General features: G+C 38.9%; 1 protein-coding gene across 2 annotated transcripts; it reads left to right on the forward strand.

Annotated features, from left to right (window-relative positions):
* Window positions 1-461: 461 nt before the first annotated feature.
* On the forward strand, window positions 462-18,279 carry LOC119027262 (equilibrative nucleoside transporter 2). Of its 2 annotated transcripts, XM_037112278.1 has the most exons (13): window positions 463-718; window positions 6,165-6,221; window positions 6,748-6,829; window positions 9,589-9,734; window positions 9,973-10,112; window positions 10,193-10,327; window positions 10,558-10,655; window positions 11,153-11,222; window positions 11,666-11,841; window positions 11,959-12,061; window positions 12,194-12,279; window positions 13,184-13,383; window positions 15,497-18,279. In XM_037112278.1, the coding sequence occupies exons 2-13, from the start codon at window positions 6,190-6,192 to the stop codon at window positions 15,606-15,608; spliced, it is 1,380 nt and encodes a 459-aa protein (XP_036968173.1). In that variant the 5' UTR covers window positions 463-718; window positions 6,165-6,189; the 3' UTR covers window positions 15,609-18,279. The 2 variants fall into 2 exon arrangements, with proteins under 2 accessions (XP_036968174.1, XP_036968173.1); XM_037112279.1 differs by lacking the exon at window positions 6,748-6,829 and having other exon boundaries at window positions 462-718.
* Window positions 18,280-19,052: the final 773 nt, after the last annotated feature.

Genomic DNA, 19,052 nt, shown 5'->3' on the forward strand with positions numbered 1-19,052 from the left:
ACTTTTAATGATTCAACAGGTTTGGTCAATTTGCTTTGAAATATGCAACGCTAAAACACAATATAAAAAGATATTTCTGAACAATACATGGAACATGAAAATCCTGGTTAATCATATCTAGTCCAGAATACTAGAGCAATTGTAAGCTCTTGGTTGGACCTAACTGATTAACACTCGTAATGAAGTCGCATTAAGTTATTTACAGTTGAAACCGCCAGCACCAACTGTCACATGAGGTTTTTTTTTTTCCATCAGGCCTCTGGCAAACAACAGAAAGTTCCAGTGTCCCTAAATAACATAATTCAGCATAAAATGAAAAATTGCGTTCTATATCACATTCACAACTGACAGGACTTGTTATCACTGTGGGCGAATGCGGATCGTGGGGGACGGGACAGTTTTTGACTGCCTGCCTGTTGTCAAATGCTCGCGAACACTGGACAGGCGGGGGCTGCAAAATGTGACACCGGAAGTGCTCATACGTAAGCTGTTGTAGCTTTGCAGAAGTGACGATGGACCCTACGTAGAAATTGCTCACCGAGCTGCTTTATACCGTAGCCATTTACATTCCAACCACGTGTGTGGACGACGAATACACATAGCTGTTAATTAGTCCCGCATTTAATCATTTTTTCACTGTTTGGACATCACACATGTTTGAATATACGGCGGGGACATGATGAAAATACAGTGACAAAGACCAACATTTTATTCCAAGGTGAGTCACGTTAGCTAGCATCAACCTAACGTAATGATAACAGGGGCCATAATTGGTTTTAGCAATACTGTTTTATGTTCAAAGGTTATGTTCGACGTATTTTTATAGGCCTATATTTATTTCTGTTTAGACAGAACTGGCTTGACTGGATGATGAAGAGACAAGGTCCTGGTTTCCTCTTCTTAACGTGCACCTAAAATGTGGATGGCACAATGAGTCTGAACTCCCATATTGTTACGTTAAACTTAGTTATAATAAAATGAAGGGATCGGAATGAGTGTGACATTAGCCTATTTTTTCCTTTTAATACCGTTTGTTTGTCTTCGGTGCTTTTGCTTCTTTACAGAAAGGAGCAGGTGTATCGTTAACCGTGTCCGTTTTATCCATGTTGTATCATCCATTGGCTTTATAAAGACACCATTTTACAGGGTTTCGTATTTGAATATGATTTCTCCATTCACATTTTGCTATGATGTTGAACCACAGTTGTGTGTTGTGCTCATAAAGTTCCTAGTTACAGTGTAGAGTAGTATTGACTGAGATAAATAACTGTAACGTTAACACAATACACTTGCACTACATTGCAGGTGTATTGATAAACCTCAAGCACTTTATTATTTTTATTTTAATAATCTGGTTGAGATTTATTCTACATACATTTTCTTTTATCCTGATGTTAATGGTTACATTGCTTCTGCCACCTGGTGAACACATGGATGCTGTGACTTAGACTAGGTCATTGCAAGGACCAATAATCTGCTATGACTCAGTAGTGAAACAGAAGCCCGCCTGGGCTTGTCTGAGGCTTTTGTAAGGCATAATGGGTAATGTGGGCAACTGCTATTACCAGGAACAAAGGCAGCACATAACAATAAAACCAACTCCTACTTACCAAACTGAAGTCTAGGGGTTTTAAAGGGGCGGTTGACGCCCAAATCAAAAATACACATTTTGCCTTTTTACACGCAGTGCTGTTCATCCATCTAGATTGTTTCGGTGCGAGTTGCCGAGGTTAGGAGATACCAGCCATCAAGATGTCTGTCTTCTCCTCAGTATGATGGACCTAGATGGCATTTAGCTTGTAGTGCTCAAAGCATAAGAAAAAAAAAAAAAACATTCAAAATACTCAACAGCAATGTCTCCTTCCAGATATCATAGAAACTCAATGTAATATTTCCTTCCTATATCATCACACTGAAGGAAGCATGACATCTACTCATGCATGAGAGGCTAGCAAGAATTATAGCTTATCTAAGGTGGTCACAGTTGATGTGTACAACCCGCACTTTCAAAAGTGTAACCCCATCGTCTAGGAGTAGGTGCAGGCTTCTGTGCGGTGATACAGTTGGAGTGTAATCAGTAGAAAGACAACGGGTTTTTCAAATTTTTTGGCACATTGAGAGCAGGCATTTTAATATGGAGGGTACAGTTTTGTACCATCAGTTCTTCTTAGGAGCCCCCAGGCTAGACAGACTGCCTCTGTAAAACATCATTTGTTGGATTTGAAGCGGATAGACATATGAAAGTGTGCAGTGGTTTGCCAATGAATGCAAATGTGTTCATTCAGAACATAAAAATGTTTCTCACGTTTTGCATGTTTGTTTCTATTACGTAGGAAGTGTGTTTCACATGGAAAAATTAAGCTAATTATGCTGTCTGCTCTGTACATTTTGTTGCTGAAACAGGGGGTGGGAAGACCTAAGCAATAAAGAAGATAGAGAAAATAACCAGAATCTTAAAGCACCCTCCACTCAAAGCTATATGTAACTTTTTCAGAATATATGCAGTAGCATTCCCCAACAACTCTGGATTTACTATCATTAATGACTAAGAAAAGCAGCAGACTCTTCTGAAGAAGAAATAATGGACATCTCTGACATTTTTTAAGTAGCTTTAATCAGGCTCTCAGTGAGATTACACCAGCTGATATCCCTGTTGACACAGAGAGAACTTCTGTGACTTTGTTATGTCTGTTCTGAGCTCTGACCTTAGACAACCCTGGGGGAGGGGTTGATGTGTCGACTTCAGTCAGTGCATTTACATGACACTCAAGAAAACCAAATTACTGGGTTAGTCCGACTGTGATCATTTTTAAGATGCATGTACACACCTTAGTTTCACTAAAATCTGATTGGATTTCTCATAGTCAGATTAAAACACCTAGATTAATCAATTGATAGTTGCATTACTCGTGCATGTACATGTTCTGTCAGATTGGATTCGGATTTTTTGTTCTACGCGGGCTTGAGATTTTTTTCCCGGGGCTGTGAGCTGGAATTAGAAGGATTCCTCCGAAATAACCGCAAGCAAGAGTGCAATTGTGCATCTAGTTTGTGTAATTATCATGTACACCATATATGAATTGTACAAAGATGTAGCTTTGTCTTGCTCTTCGTACACCATCTTTCTAGAATACTGAGGCAGAGTTTGTTGTTGCAGGTGACGTAAAGAGGTCAGCCGGAGGTGGCTGTATCAGCACTAGTTGAAATGGGTACAGTGCCACCTATCGTACTGGGGAATGACATGCTTCGACCAATAATTTGATTTTCTCACCGGCATGTGTACTTGGACAATTGCAGTTGTCTCATTGAGTAGGATAGTCGAACTATGGCTGTAATCTGACTAAGCTGTGGATGCAAATGCACTGAGTGTCTCTTTGTTGAGAACATACCCCTGCAAAATGTTTGACTGGGTTCTTTCTCTTAGAAGTAGAGGTGGCTGATCTTGTAAAAAATAAATAATCACAATTGGCATGGTCCAGCTTCCTAAAGAGCTGCTGCTTTCAATGTATTTACAAAGTGTACGATGTGATATGAAGTCTCTTGATTTAACTCATGCTATTTTCCTCTCATTTTAATCAGAGGAACAAAGCTTTAATGGGAGAGCTTTGAAGCAGTAGGCAGTCAGTTCTGATTGAATTGTCGCCAAGCCCTGTAACTGTATGTGATCCCCATGGATCTTGGATTGTCTTTCATAATATGTTTGCTAAAATAAGACACAAGCTCCATTTTAATGACCTGTATGTCCACATATCTTTGTCTTCGTCCTTGATTTACTAGCTAGCTCTAATTAGGTATGCTCCACTGGCCAAAACATGTTTTCTGGTTAGACTGTAATAATAAGCTGAATTACAGGGCGGCAGGCTTTGAAAACCATGGCCAATCAAAGATGCAGTGTCTCATTAGTATACAGAGTCCGTGCAACCATCCATCTCACCAGGGACAAAACAAACTTTAATATTAACTTACTTATCATAGGCGATACCATTGTGTACAAACCCTGTGATCCATGGGAAGTGGTAGGACATTTTGTTTTGTGTTAAGGCTGTTTACTCAACTGGATTGTGTGATTTACAGGGTGTGCTTTATTTGCACCCTGTGAAAATGACACAGCTGTCTTTGTGTTGGTGTTACACCTGCTTTTGTTTGTAGGAAAAAGGTGCTGTTGATTGGCAAGTATAAGGAAGTGAACAAAATGGTAACCACAAACCTTAGTGCAAGAAATGTTGGAGTCAGTGGAAAAAAAAGACTTGGCCAGAGGCTATATCCTCCTCCACAGCTGCAAAACACAGTCATTTTTTCCCCAATATTTTGATTCACGTAAGATTTGTCAAGTGTTTTAATAGCTGTATTTTTGGAACTAGTGACTACCAAAGTAGCATGAATATGAGTCTCCATTATGCGTCTACCCTGATCCTCGCAACAAGTTGAAACAAGCAGAGCAGCTATATTATATACTGCCTATGTCAATGCTGTGAATAGAAGAAATGGCAGAGACAGTGAATGGGTCAGTACGTTTGCATTCCTTTTGGTGAGTATTAGGGCTGTCAAAATTGCTCCGAAATGATGTTCAAATATTCGCTCTAAAAAAACATTTGAATATCTATAGTTGCATATTATGTCAATAACGGGAGGAGAAAATAATACAATGAGACATGACTACTTGTATAGGTATTTTCGGGATACGGTACCTGGGTTCCAATTCCTGACAAAACTCTCTGAAGCTCGTGCCATCAACGATACTGATCGGCCTCATGTCCTTGCATATGAATGAAGCAAGTTCATTTCGTGCACGCCTCTTGTTGTGCTGCAGACAAAGAGCTTGTGGCGGACAGTGAAAAATATATAGTCAAGACATGGCTGTTTCAGTTGGAGTTCCAGACATCATGGCATGCTCATTTGGGTGCACATTTTTGTTGCTAGTGGTGGAATGGTAAGCTAACTGTAGTTGACACAGTTTGCATACAACTTTATCTTGAGGTTCCGCATTTTTGCCATCTACTAACCAAAATCCGAAGTATTTCCAAACAGGGTTTTTTTGGTTGCTTGGAGTCCAAACCACTGTCTGCTGCTGAGTTGGGCTCTGAACTTTCTGCCATTTCGTTTTTCTCTCTGCCATCTGCCACGGTTTTTGTTACATCTCACTTTCAGCAGTGAGTGACGCTATGCAAGTGCGACTCCTGTGACCCGTCATGTCGTGCGCTCACTCGCAAAGCAGCCACTGATGTGATTTTTTTTTCCACGGTCAAGTATTAATTTTCACAGACAAATCTGTTTTTTTAAATATTCGAATATATATTTGAATTTAGAATATTTGTTGACAGCCCTAGTGAGTATCCGGGTTTGGTTTTCTTCCCCAAAAATGTAGTGTAGTGTTAGAGTCCACACAGGGAGTGGACTCAGATTCTTGACTAATGTAATGAGTTAAAATAGGACAGAAATTGTTCCCAGCCTCAGGGACTGGTTCTAGTGGTAAAACGTCAATGGAAAATCACTGGAGCTGCACTTTGTCGGGTCATTTGCTTGAAAGCGTGATCTCTTGTTATTTCCAGTGGCTTATTTCCATCAAACTGCAAGTTATGGGAGATTATAGTTAATTCTGATTAGGGCTGTGCAATAGATCAATATCATATAGTGTGAAATGAAGCTATATATTATCTTAAAAGGCTGTATTACAGTGATGTAATGTTCTGAACTTACAGTTCTACTTTTTCTGATACTTCTCTTACCCACCTAGTAATTATATCCACAATGTGTTGATTATTTAGCAAGAATGTCCTTGTGTCAAAGTATGAAAAGTCAAACATGTCATACTTTATAATATTCTGTTTCCCAGTCCTCTCACTTATAAAGTGAGATTCAGAATTTTGAGATAAGCTTTAAATCCAATACCTGAACATTTGTGTAATGTACCAGAAGTCGAGGATTAAAGATTATCCATACCATGAGTTCCGCACATATCTCCAGCCTAGTCTGTACTAAAGGATTCCTTTTCGAGACACTTTCAGACAGCCTCTTACAAGCTTCTCACAGCCCCTTGCTAGAATGTAAATGGATAACTCCATCTCTAAGTAGTGAGAGCATGGCAGGCGAGTGTATGAAGGACACACCATTTCCTCTGTAAACTTGATGTGGCTGACCTTTATTCTGTCCTGCTGTCCTCGCAGTTTCACCAGAGCTTCCTACATCAGGATGAAGGGACGAAGAGATGCTCCTCAGGATCGGTAAGTTCGAATCAGAACAAGAACCTGACCACAGTTTCTGTGTTTTTTTTTATTTTTGTTTTTATGTGTATTGTTGTTGGCCAACAATGTAATGATTTAAAGCTTTTCATTTTCTTGAATTCATTTTAAATCAATTTTACAATATTCAAAATCTAAAAGAAAAAAGTTCAAATACTCTCGGTGCTTAAAGTAATCCTTAGTGTTCACTCATGTTTGATTTGCTGTCTCCTGTGGTCACTGGAGTTTATCGAGTGCAGTTTGATACAACAACAAACAGGAGCAACTGGTGTTCATTTTTAATAACGATCTACTATCCACTATCAATAAAAACTAAAGTACAGAGAGGTAATCATAGAATGTAGGTGCATTAATTTACCTTTGCTGAAGACTTGGAGGCCATAAATGGCACAAATACAGGGTTTGATAACGTAAAAATCTTAGGGATTCATTCAGTTTTGGGTAGGCAGCATTTTTTTGTTTACTGGAAGATATTAGTCAAATAATGCCTTTATTTTCCCATCAACAGGGGCTGCTTAGTGGGGATCATTTTCTTCATTCTGGGCCTGGGAACGCTGCTGCCATGGAATTTCTTCATGACTGCCTCATTGGTAAAAACATGGCAATTACTTAATCCCTGAAAGACAATCAAGCTGAAACATTTTTTTTCTTTGTCTCATTAAAACCGATAGACTCAGTCAATAAGATTGTAGTATATCATAATTTTCCCAGTCAGATCTGCATAAAAGGATTTTTTCAAGGTGACAATAAGGAAGTTGTTGGTCCCCTGGTTAATTAAACATATTAAAGAATCACATGCTGACAGTGTTCTTATGGTAAATTTGCTGTTTATGTAATATAAAAAATGTCTTGAAAAACTATAGTATTTAATCTACATGATGGATTGGATTAGTCAAAATTGGTATTTTGTAGCAAGTGGTTTAAGTGATTTGTTGATGTGTTATGCACTCTGGGTGTTAAAATGTCATGACCCCATAGTCCACCACACAGTTTATCATATGACTGAACCATGTGAATCATCCCACGTGTACCCACATGCTCACGTCTGAATGAAGCCCCTTTTCACATACATGTTACCTGCATCTCTGATGCGTCATGAGCAATTTGATTCCAGCTGAAATCATTGCCACTTCAGTCAGCGCATTTTTCAGCTGCTTCCTGAAAATGGATGAAACTGTGACAGTGTGTCCAGCAGCCTCACTAATCAGGCTCAAGCAACAAATCAAATGAGAGCAGTGCTATAGCATTGTGATATGTCCTCTTTACTAAACTCACCTGCGTCTCAGATCAGTTGGATATTATGAAAATTTAGCTTCATGTTGATTAAAGCAAAACTCTCGCCAAAATGCAAACTTCATGTTGTGTCAAACCTTCTTAGTGTTTTAAAATTAGTGATTTTGATGCTGTCATAAAAGTGCAGCATGCAGCTTGCCATTGAAAATTATTTTGACCCGAAAACGACTACGGTAAATATGGTAAATCTTAAAAGTGGCTCTTTCATCATAATTATGCTTTTACATGAAGGTTTGACTCAGGTAGATTCACACAAAAAAGCCTAGGTTGCATTTGGCGAGAGTTTCACTTTAAAGGCTATTGCTATGTGCATTTGTAAGTTATTTCCTGGCTGTTGATGGGGCACAAGTCATAAAATTATTATTGCCCTTCACCACTTTGATCTTCAGTGCACCGACTGACTACAGTAGCTAATAGTCTGCCATTATTTCCTTTATTTACAAAAAGTCTGGATTATTTTTTTCATTTTTGGTCTTGTATCCTTATAGATGCTGAAAAGATAATCTTATATGCAATCAGAAGATTATCTTTAACTAGGTCTGTCTTTAAGCTGCAGTTATTTCTTTCTTTGTTGTTAGCTTCTTGGTGCCAGTGGAGCAAGCTGTTAACCCAAAATTTATAGCTCATACAGTTATTAAGGTGGTAGCAAATAGCATTTTAGAGCTGCAACTATTACTCGATTACGTGGTAACTACAGAATTAAACTTCAAATTATTTGATAATCGTTTGATTCATTTTTGGGAAAAAAAGTCAAAAATCGCTGATACCACCTTGTTAGTTGTGAATATTTTCTGGCTTCTCTCCTTATCTATGGCAGTAAACTGAATATGTTTCAGTTGTAGACAAAACATTTAACATCCTCTTGGGCTTTGAGAAACACCAATCAATATTTTTCAACATTCATAGACATTTCATAGACCAACAACTATCTCTTAATTGAGAAAATAATCCACTGATGATGATAATAATAATAATAATAATAATAATAATAATAATAATAATAATAATAGTAACAATAATAATAGTAATAATAGTAATAATGATGATAATAGTAATAATAATACATTTAATTTGTGGTGCACTTTACATATAAACAAATCTCAAAGTGCTACAGCAAAAGCAAAAGAGAGTAAAAAAAAAAGTCTGTGGTGCCCTCAAGTAGACAGAACAGAATGCCTGGTCCCTAAGGTACGTAACTTAGTTCTGGGTGGTGGAGATGGTGTGAGTTTGTGGAGCGGAGGGATCGAGATGAGGTTTGTAGGGTTATATGTTCTTTGAGATATGAGGGGGCTTTGCCGTGGCCGCACTGGTGAGTGAAAAGGGAGACCTTGTAGTCAATCCTTGTGGAGATGGGAAGCCTGTGAAGTGAATGGAGGGTTCATTCTTGCTGTGAGACTTTGGGGAAGCAGTTGAGAGGCTGGGAGATCCCAGACTGTGGATTGACAGTTAGGATAGGTGGAGTGGAGAGACAGCCAGATAAGACAGCACAGATGGTATCAGTTTTGGAGCTTAAAAAAGCCATGAAACTATTGCAGTGTTCTCTGTGAAACTCTTTGTTTAAGAAGAGAAGGAGAAACCCCAAATAATTCAATCACACAGCTGTACACAGCTCTTTAACATATCAGAAGCATCAGTGGCATCATTTGGAGTCATGTTTCTTGTTTCCTGGTGACTGCAACTCCAATACCCACACCCTTTTAGGTCTGACTGGGTTTCTACCAACAATTGAGGAATATTTCCGACTCTATCACTGCTAAATTCCTAACTAGCAAGTTGCTAACTTTCTGCTGTGTGGTGCTGGGCAGATACTGTAGTGTACACAACTGTCCACCTTAAAATGTCTGCCAGCTGTGTATTGAAACACGGTCGTTCAGCACAATGATAATGAACCAAAACAATTTAAAGCTGTGTTGGCCTTAAAAACCAAAGCAGTTAACTGGAAAGCTCTAAAACAAATTGTTGAGCTGAGAACCACAGAGTATTTTTTTTTTTTGGTGTTTTTCACTTTGCATGACATCTTTCATATTATCTCCTGTCTGTTATCCTGTCTTTGCAGTATTTCCAAGGTCGCCTAAACACAACAGAATGGAGCAACGGTACAGTGGTGGTCCGCAAGGAATACTACTTCAACAACTGGATGACCTTGCTATCCCAGCTGCCCCTGCTGCTGTTCACACTGCTCAACTCCATTCTCTACCAGAGGTCAGTTACAGTTCAGTTTGGTTTATTCAAGTTGTATTAAAAGTCTATTCAAAGCTGTAATTGAGCCTTATTTGTTTCTCCTTACACAGAAGGATGTAATTTTTCCCATCAAGTTTGTTCAGTAAAAGTAGTGAATCTAATTATTGTTGGGCATTTACAGTATGTGTGACCATGTGGCTTATCCAGCTTGATGTTGAGCCTTTTCCTGGTTAAATGATGTTTGTGTTTCTTCTCCTAGGATATCTGAGGCAATCCGCATTGCAGGTAGCCTGGTTTTTATTCTGCTGCTCTTCATCCTCACAGCAGTGCTTGTCAAAGTGCCTATGGGGGAAGACCGTTTCTTCTCTGTCACAATGGCTACAATCTGGTTCATCAACTGTAAGTCAATCAGGCTTTGCATGTGTGTACAAGTAAAAGAGTAGTAAATGGTATTAAATTGAATGATGCTTCCTCCTCAGCATTTGGAGCTGTGCTGCAGGGCAGCCTGTTTGGCCTGGTGGGTCTTTTGCCCCAGAAATACAGTGCCATCTTCATGAGTGGCCAGGGCCTCGCTGGGACCTTCGCTGCCATCGCCATGCTCATAGCCATAGGCAGTAAGCCACGCACATACACACAAAACACAACTGGATGGCTAATTCCCAGTTGCCTAGTAACAGAGAACATTCAAAATGGATGTTGAGCTATTCAAATCAGCATGACGCCACCCACCACACAACACAGCACATTTCCATTTCAAACACATGGCTTACTTCAGACTATTTATTTATCTTGTATGTCTCAATCCATGAATTACTGTTCAGCTAACTTGTGTGTTTTCACTCAGGTGATGCAGACTCTGAATCAGCAGCTTTGGGATACTTCATCACACCATGTGTTGGGACGCTGCTTACACTCTTCAGCTACCTGCTGCTCTCCCGTCTGGTCAGTCAGCTCATCATCTCTCTCTCACCCAAACTAGAGTCACACAGGTGCTTCTGTTTCTGATCACACACCTTTTGTTGACAGTAAATTTAGAGAGAATTGAAATTTTAAATCAAAATACTATACTAATACAAGAACAAATTGTAAACAAGCAATACCATTTAAAAATGAAATTTAATCCTCAAATGTGAAACGGGTATAAAAACTGCTTAATTTGACTGAATTTGAATTACATGTGAACTTTTGTCTGAGTTAGGACCTGGTCACACTGAGACTTGTCTCTACAGGCCTGTTGGGCAAAATGGCCTTGTGCGACTGTGGATTGGGGCAACATGTGTGACCAGGCGATCAAATGATATTTATGTTTGCCAGAGATTTCTATCAACAAATCTTCGTGTGACAACCATATGGAAAACCATACAATTCATGTTTATATTTATTTACTTGCTGCGTTTTAGCTGTAAGGCCTGATTATTTTGTCTGATATTTCCTTGCAGGACTTTGCCCAGTATCATCTGAACAAAAGCAACAAGTATGAGGCAGGCACCACAGATGAGCTGCTGAAAGGTGGGATTTTGGCTTCAACAAATTCCTCTTCATACTGTTTTGTTTCACAGCATGTGTTCTAATCTTAAACTTTAATCTCTTTAACATTAGTAGAATTTAAATGATCTAACATTTATCTGACAGAGAGAACATCTGTTTTCTTTTCCAATGAGTGCACGATTCTGTCCTTTTCTATCTGGCTGAATAAAATCTATTCAGTGGAACATTATCTTGTTAAGCAAGTTGACCTTGTATTTATCCAGTTAGAGTGCTGGCAGTGCCCAGACAAAGACAGAGCTTGTTAGACACAGGACTCCAACTCTCATGGTGTTGTCTATGAATCTTAAAAGGCCCAACCAGTGATCATATTTGAAATATTTCCTTGATGATCCTACTTGATGAACAGTAACATTTTTTTATATTGAAAAAGTTATGTGAAATATTTTGTGTACTTGTAATTGCAGAGAGCAGCACAGTGGAGAACGGCAAGCTGAATGGCCATGTTAATGGCTCAGCTGGTGGCAGTCCAGCTGAGAACGAGGTGGAGGCCAGTGCAGACGGGACCAAGCGTGCCTTCATGTCACTGGAGCAGGACGAGAGTGGACAAGCCAAGGCCTCGGTTGTAGAGGTCTTCAAAAAGGTTTGATGCTTCAATCTCAAACTACTAAATTACTTAAATAGTAACTTACTTTTAGTATTACTTAAATCACCCCACATTGCGTGTTTTCCAAAAAAAACTTAACTTTTTCATTTTCAGATCTGGGTGATGGCATTCTGCGTGACGTTCGTGTTCACAGTCACTCTGTCCGTCTTTCCCGCTGTCACCGCAGATGTCAGAACAATATTCTCTCAAAAATGGGGTATGACCTTCCCTCCCTTCAATGATCAAAATAGATCTCTGCTACATTTAACATACACATAACAGCCTATACATATACACAGACATTACTTCTGTTGTGTAAATGCTCAATGCCCTTGTTTGTTCTCCTCAGAGCGTTTCTTTATCTCAGTGTGCTGCTTCTTGACTTTCAACATCAACGACTGGCTCGGACGGACCATCACCACCTTGATACGCTGGGTGAATATCTGGTCGCATCATGTCTACATATGATAGCAGTGTTTCTCCTCCATTCACTTTCCTGCCACTGGATGATTTGTTGATTTCATTACAGATATTTATCATAACTTGGTCAAATGTATGATATTATTTTCTCTGTCCAGACCTTTGTACTTAGTACAGCAATTATTTGGTATAGTTTTTGTTGAATTTACTGCTGGAAAGCCTATAACCGGCACATACAGCATTAATTCTGTTCGTGGACCCGGCAGTTACGTTATTAAAATTCTGCATTCATGCATTTTTTATTTGGTGTTTATCACTGCCTGATGTAAAAGACTGTATTTACTCCCATATTTTTTCTTAAATTCAGTGGCTAAATTAGTACATGAAGTACAGTTTTGGTTTGGATTTCCACAGCTATATTAAAATGTAATTTTCATATACAAAAATAAGGGAAATTTACATGATCTAGCCAGTAGCATGCAACCTTTATATCTACACTTCTACTTCTGACCCTTTTTGTATTGTACCAGTTGAGAGAGTGAAATTTGTTCTTGTTTAATATGAATATGTTTGAAGGTGATTTATTAGAAAAATAAGAAACAGAGAGAAGCCTGAAATACTACAATAATTATAGCATAAATATTTTTTTTGTTCTGCTTTGTTTTCCTGATAATATGGAAGCTCATTAGTGTCCATTACAGCAGTGATGATATGATATGTAACAACTCTGCTTTAAAATATCTAAAAACAACTGTTGTTATATATTTTCGTGAGTGGTGTACTTGTGTTATCCCAAAGAAATCCTAATTATTCAAGGAAGTCCTTTTTTATATAACCACATGCTGTAACCTCTAAATTATGAAACTTTTTTTTTCATGACCCTCATTGCCTCTTTGTGTCTTTCCTGTCTCCTTCGCAGCCTCGTAAAGAGTCTCGTCTGTTCCCTGTGCTAGTTGTCTCCAGGGTGGTGTTCATCCCTCTGCTGATGTTCTGTAATGTCCAGGGCCGCACCTACCTTCCCGTCTACTTCTCCCATGATGCTGTTTTCACTGCCATCATGGCTGTCTTCTCTCTGTCCAGTGGCTATTTTGTCTGCCTTTCCATGTCCTACGCACCACAGTGAGTACAAACATGTCAATCAGCAAATGGATGTGACATAATAACCTGTGTCAGTAACTCCTCTATAATTACACAAGACTGCAGGACTTAATTAGTCCATGGACCAAAGGCCAAAATTTGACCACTCAAGGTGGCAAAACCTAGTAACATTTTTTGAACAGGTACATGTCCATAGATTAAATTTTGGTATGATAACCCATCCTAAGTTGTAGCTTTGTGACACTTACGAGCACGTGAAGTTAAACACCCCCTGCAATAAATAGGCCTCCAGGCGCAGGTGCATATCCTACAGGTTTTGGGCCTGTCAAAAGGTCAGTACAAAGGTCACATGGGCTCTTCCAACAGTCAACAACTACTATTTTTTCCACAATTTTCACCAAAACTGTAGTCTTTTTATAGCATTATGACATGTAGGAACAACAGTGACACAAATGACAATCAGTGAAATACTCACAGGACTGTAACAATTCAGGAAATGTATAATCCTCCCATATTATCCTACTATGAGGGGTGATTGTTGGCCTTAAAGTGGAACATGGGCTCAGGTGCGAATTGTCAATAATTGCTAATTGTTTGGTATTTTCAAAGAGGATCTGTAATCCCTGGCAAAGTGAAGTGGGTCCAGCCAGGGAAAAGGTTAGACAGCGCAGTCAGTGCAGCCTGATGTTGGTCCTGCTGGAGTTTATTAGTCAGCTTCAACATCCGGTCTCTGCTGATAATTGGCAGAGTCAACCTTTTTTTGGCTCCGTTTGCCAGCGTACTCTGTAGTCGGGCCGGGAATAGAAGAGACAGTCTGAGGCCCAGATTGTACAGTGCTGACATGGTGTCACGCTACTTGGTTAGTTGCTCGAGGACCTCCGGAGTGTAGTCTTTGTAGATATCGGTATTGGAGGCTTAGGGCCTAACCCTAATCCTGGAACCGGTGGAGACAAATTATCACCGGCCACGGCCGCAACCCCGGTTGAGGCTTGGCAGTGAGCATGCAGTGTGCTCGGCCTATTTCAGGGGGTGACGAGAGAGTCCGTTGGCCAAGTAGTTCAACAAGGGGGTCCACAAAAAATGTTGTCGGTCGTTGACCTTCAAAAGACTCCAATTATGGAGTCCAATTGTCCTAATGTTGTTTCTGCGGCTGTGGCTCTTAACCTGTAGCCTAGCGTTGCACTCCTTTCTACCCGTGACACTGGTCTAATGTCTTTTTCAAGTTACAAAAACACTGCCTGTATGCCACATACACACAAAGGACACAAGTTCATACACAAAGGATAGGGCTCTTTACCTTATCATAAACCAGACTGTACTCAACTGAACAAGAAGAACAGGCCTCCTGCGTGTTACCAGTTAATTTACACTGTAACAAAATGGTATAACACATCCCTCGGCCACTGCAAAGCAACTGCAATATGCTCAAATGTACTGAAATATGACTCAACTGCCGGTGAGTAAAAGGAAATTGTAGATCTAGTGTTAGGCACTCTGTGAGGAAGGTTAGCTGCAATATTTAATCTTGTCTAGATACTTTTTAGGTAAATTGTTGTGAAACTGTTGAAACTGTTATCAGGCAGTTTCGCCCAAGTCAGCTGTGACCAATAGGCTTGATTGCAGGGCAGAGCCATGCCTGCATGATGTAAATCTAGCACATATGCGCTAGTCACTACAGTGTCAGCTGCAGCGCAAGGACAGCCAAAAAGTGTGACTGTGATGGAATGATTGATGTCACTAAAACCACGGGGGCTTAAAACTGAAATTCATATAGCTCATGAAAACCATACTATGCAGCAGTCAAATTTGGAATTTCTGAGTGTTATTGCACCAAAAGGGTGTGTTCAAAATCATCCCCAGAACCAGCTTGATCCCCTTGGCAAGAAGACACAAAAATACTAAGGTGGCTGGACGTTCAGTGGGATGAATCGGCGCTCTTATATAAGTTTAAAATCTCAGTTAGTTGATTTATGTAGTATGTTTTTTTTTTTGTTTTTTTAAAGATTATCAGTATGTCTAGGGCAATGAATATTATGATTTAGTATGTGATTTGCAGTTAATTGTTAAGCTGGGAATGTGAACTTTGACCAAATATTCCACAGCTGAGCTTCTTTCCCACCTGTTCTCTCATCAGGTTAGTGGAGCCTAAGGATGCAGAGACTGCAGGAGCCTTGATGACCTTCTTCTTAGCCCTGGGTCTGTCCATAGGAGCCGCCCTGTCCTTCCCTCTCCGGGCTCTGGTCTAATCACACATACAGTGCAGCACTGCATAGACACTGTAGAATTTGTTCAAACATACCTGGAGGAAGGAGGAACATGATAAAGGTTTTATCATGTTTGCACCCCTACCCCCTCAGCTCATGAAGTATCACAAATGAGTGACAAGGTTCCCTTTTGAAAGTAGGAATAAGGGAGATTCTGTTAATGTTACATGCTGCCTACCTGGTAGAAAAAGATGACTGTCTATATATAGAATCTGTAGGTTTCAGGTAAGCCTATGTGTGATAGAAGTATTTTGCCACAGTTGAGCTATGTTTATATGAAATTTGTTTGGCTTTAATAATTTGATTGAGGGTTTGAATGATTACAGTGAATCTACTTATTGTTAGATCAATAACAGTAGGTGTGTTGTTTATTTCTTTAAATAGTATTTTGTATTTTTTAATGAAATGGTAGAACAGACAAACAAAAATACTTGTATTATTGTACTGTCAATAATAAATGGAAGTTTGAAGAGCTGCCTCATGGGAAAGGCTGAACGGAGCAAGTGGGAACAGGCTCAGGACTGAAACAGTTAAAGGGGTGAGGGTGGGGGGGACCCTGCAAGGAATAGATGCAAAATGACCACACAGAACCTGGTAATAACCACCGTTGATAAATGTTTAATAGTTGTTATAATATATTGAAATGCTTTCAAAGTTATTTAGCAATATTTTTTTTTTAAGTTGCAACTGATGTTTATAATAATTTGTAAAAGGTTAATAAATACTGTGTGGTTCAGCTATATATAACTTTACTTTATACTTATACTTTATTACTTTACAAAGGGTTTCCAAAGCATTTCATTATGAGTTTAAGGTTTTTTTTTTTTTTTTAAGTATAAATGTAATATTTGTAATGATACAATTTAGCTGTTCTTTAGTCTTTTGTTGACAGGTGGGGGACATTTAACATGTTAGGGCCCTGTCTTCACTTAATTGGACCATGTATCCTATTTTAGTTTTGCTTCACCAATACAAACCTACACCAGGCTACTACTGCCATCAAGGCTACTACTGCAATCTATTGGTAAAAAGACTGACGTCCTTCAGAGTCGCACTTCCTTTACTGAAAGTGGATCAACTTGAAAGACTTGTACTGTGACGCTGGCACAGCACCCGATCAGATTTGTTGATAACATGCCAGAGGCTATGCTAACAGGTTATATGAGTAGGACAACATTCTTCTCTTGACACAGGCCAGTACTGACACTATGATGCAAGTGTTCAGGCTCAATACAGGAAGTAGCTTGACCTCAGTTTATATTGAATCTTTAGCTTCTCCCAAGAACAACCAGCAGTTACGGTTTTGTTTCGAAATGGATCTGTGTAGAAATGCTGTTGTTGTTGTAAGCAATATAAAACAAAAAAACAAAAGAATCTAATCAGATCTGGAAAGTAAGGTGGTTCTGTTTTAAAAAGAACCAAAAAAATTAAAAGGCACTGCACTTGTTAGTATGAAATGAATATTGTATTGGCTTCCTGGCTATTTCAGACACTTTTTGGATTATTTCAGTCATTATTACCAATGTGCCATTGACAAATTATTTCATTTTTTGGGGATTTGTTGGGAGAGTTCTTTGTTTCAACCCTATGATCAACAAAATGTTTTTAATTTAGTTTGCTTAAATGTGTGTTAAGCCTTTAATTTACACTATTTTTATTTACTGATTCTGTGAAATTAAGAGTTTTTATTATTGTATGAGTTGTCATGTACATGTACAGTAAATGGAGAACATTTGTGTTGTGATAACTGCTGTTTCAAATGAACCAAGGGCTGAGTCCTGCTAGTGGGAGCAATAATAATTTAATGGGACTAAAACTTTAGAAGTAGTTTTTTTTTTTTCTTTTTAGAAATACATTACTCATGCTGCCTTCACATCTAGTGGGACTTATCTGCAGCTTTGGCGCACATGCATTCATATCTGGGTGAATAAGGCAGTGTGAACCAAAATGACACAGACACAAAGTAGTTCTCAGGGCAGCTATGAGTACTTGCTGCCAATCCCAAAGTTTAAAAGCAGGTGATGCTAATTAATATCACAACACTTTTTCAGTTGGAAGCTAATATTGACGATATTTCCTTCAGAATGTCAATGCAGCATCAGTTATGGAGATGAAGAGGTACTCTTATGTACCATCTTATGTTATGATTTTAACTGTTATAGTTTACTTCCTCTCTACTTTTTGAAGTGTTTGTACAAAGAATGTAGATGAATGTTCAGTGATGAGATATGTCTAGGTCACAGGCCTAATTCAGCCTAATTACATTAAAAATATTCAGCCTTAATGAGAATGAAACCCAGTTAAAAAGATTCCTGTTGCATTTATGTCATATTGGATTGACTAAATACCCGCTGCTCTATTCCCCCTTGTGGTCATTTAAAGAACTGAACCAGAGTGATCTTGGGTCGATGCCTTATCAAAGCACCAACATGTCATATTCTTGTGTCTTCTCTGATATGATATGATTGCAGCATAAATACCCAGTGTGACCCAGTTCATGCTGCACACTTGTGCTTAATCCAAATAAATGCGGACAGAAGACAGATACAGAGGATTGAACTACTGGACTAGAAAAGGGAATTCATGCTTATGCATGTTCAAAATGTATCTTGATCTGACCATCAATAAATAGATGGTTCTAACAGGTGGTGTATTTGTGGTTACTGGAAATGGTCATTTGTATAAACATATTGACTGAGGTGAACTTAGTACTGCTCTATAGTGTGAGTGCAGTTGGCTTGGATTCATTTGATAGAAGCCTGTGTCCTGTTCCTCCTACATGGATTTATTGGTCTGACTAACATGCTCCTGTTTAACTCATCTGGCTGACCAGTTAAAGAGTAACAGTTTTCTTGTTTTGAAATACTTGAATAATGGCTTGAATCAAGGCTTACTATTATAAGTACAACTCAATTCAAGCAAATATGTGTTGTTTTAATCTGAATGTATATGATGCCATGTTTCATGTATTGAAGTTTTTAAATGATGCCTCACAAACTGTCACAATAATTTGTTAGATGCCTCTTAAACTTCATGACAATCATATGGGTGATAGGTACTGCTTTGAGCTTTCCCTGTTGTTTCACACATGGTCAAGATGAACTAACTATGTTATTTGAATCCCTTCTCCTGGATGCGTGTGTGTGCGTAAGCATGTGAGTTTATGTTTAAGTAGGTTTGGTGTACTGATATGTCTGGTTTATTGATCACTAAAATCTGTCAATAGAAAGAAAAAGAAGCATCAAGTCAAGTCGATGGCAAACACGTAAGCCTGGATGAGTTAAACCAGACTACGACTCACACTTGGCAGCGCAGGAGTAAACAAGCCAGGCTGTTTTTTTAAACTGAGGGATCCTCTTAGCAGAAGTGACACTGACTTCAACTTCTTCACTTTCACTACTGTTTAATGCAGCTGTCACATTTCTA

This window comes from Acanthopagrus latus, chromosome 10, assembly GCF_904848185.1.
Source record: "Acanthopagrus latus isolate v.2019 chromosome 10, fAcaLat1.1, whole genome shotgun sequence".
In the NCBI taxonomy this organism is placed as follows: domain Eukaryota; kingdom Metazoa; phylum Chordata; class Actinopteri; order Spariformes; family Sparidae; genus Acanthopagrus; species Acanthopagrus latus.

Excerpts from the sequence above, each read along its gene's own strand:
- LOC119027262 (XM_037112278.1), top strand. The coding sequence starts at position 6,190 with ATGAAGGGACGAAGAGATGCTCCTCAGGATCG. Across the intron at positions 10,328-10,557 it reads CATGCTCATAGCCATAGGCA|GTGATGCAGACTCTGAATCA; the intron begins GTAAGCCACGCA and ends GTTTTCACTCAG. Across the intron at positions 10,656-11,152 it reads ACCTGCTGCTCTCCCGTCTG|GACTTTGCCCAGTATCATCT; the intron begins GTCAGTCAGCTC and ends ATTTCCTTGCAG.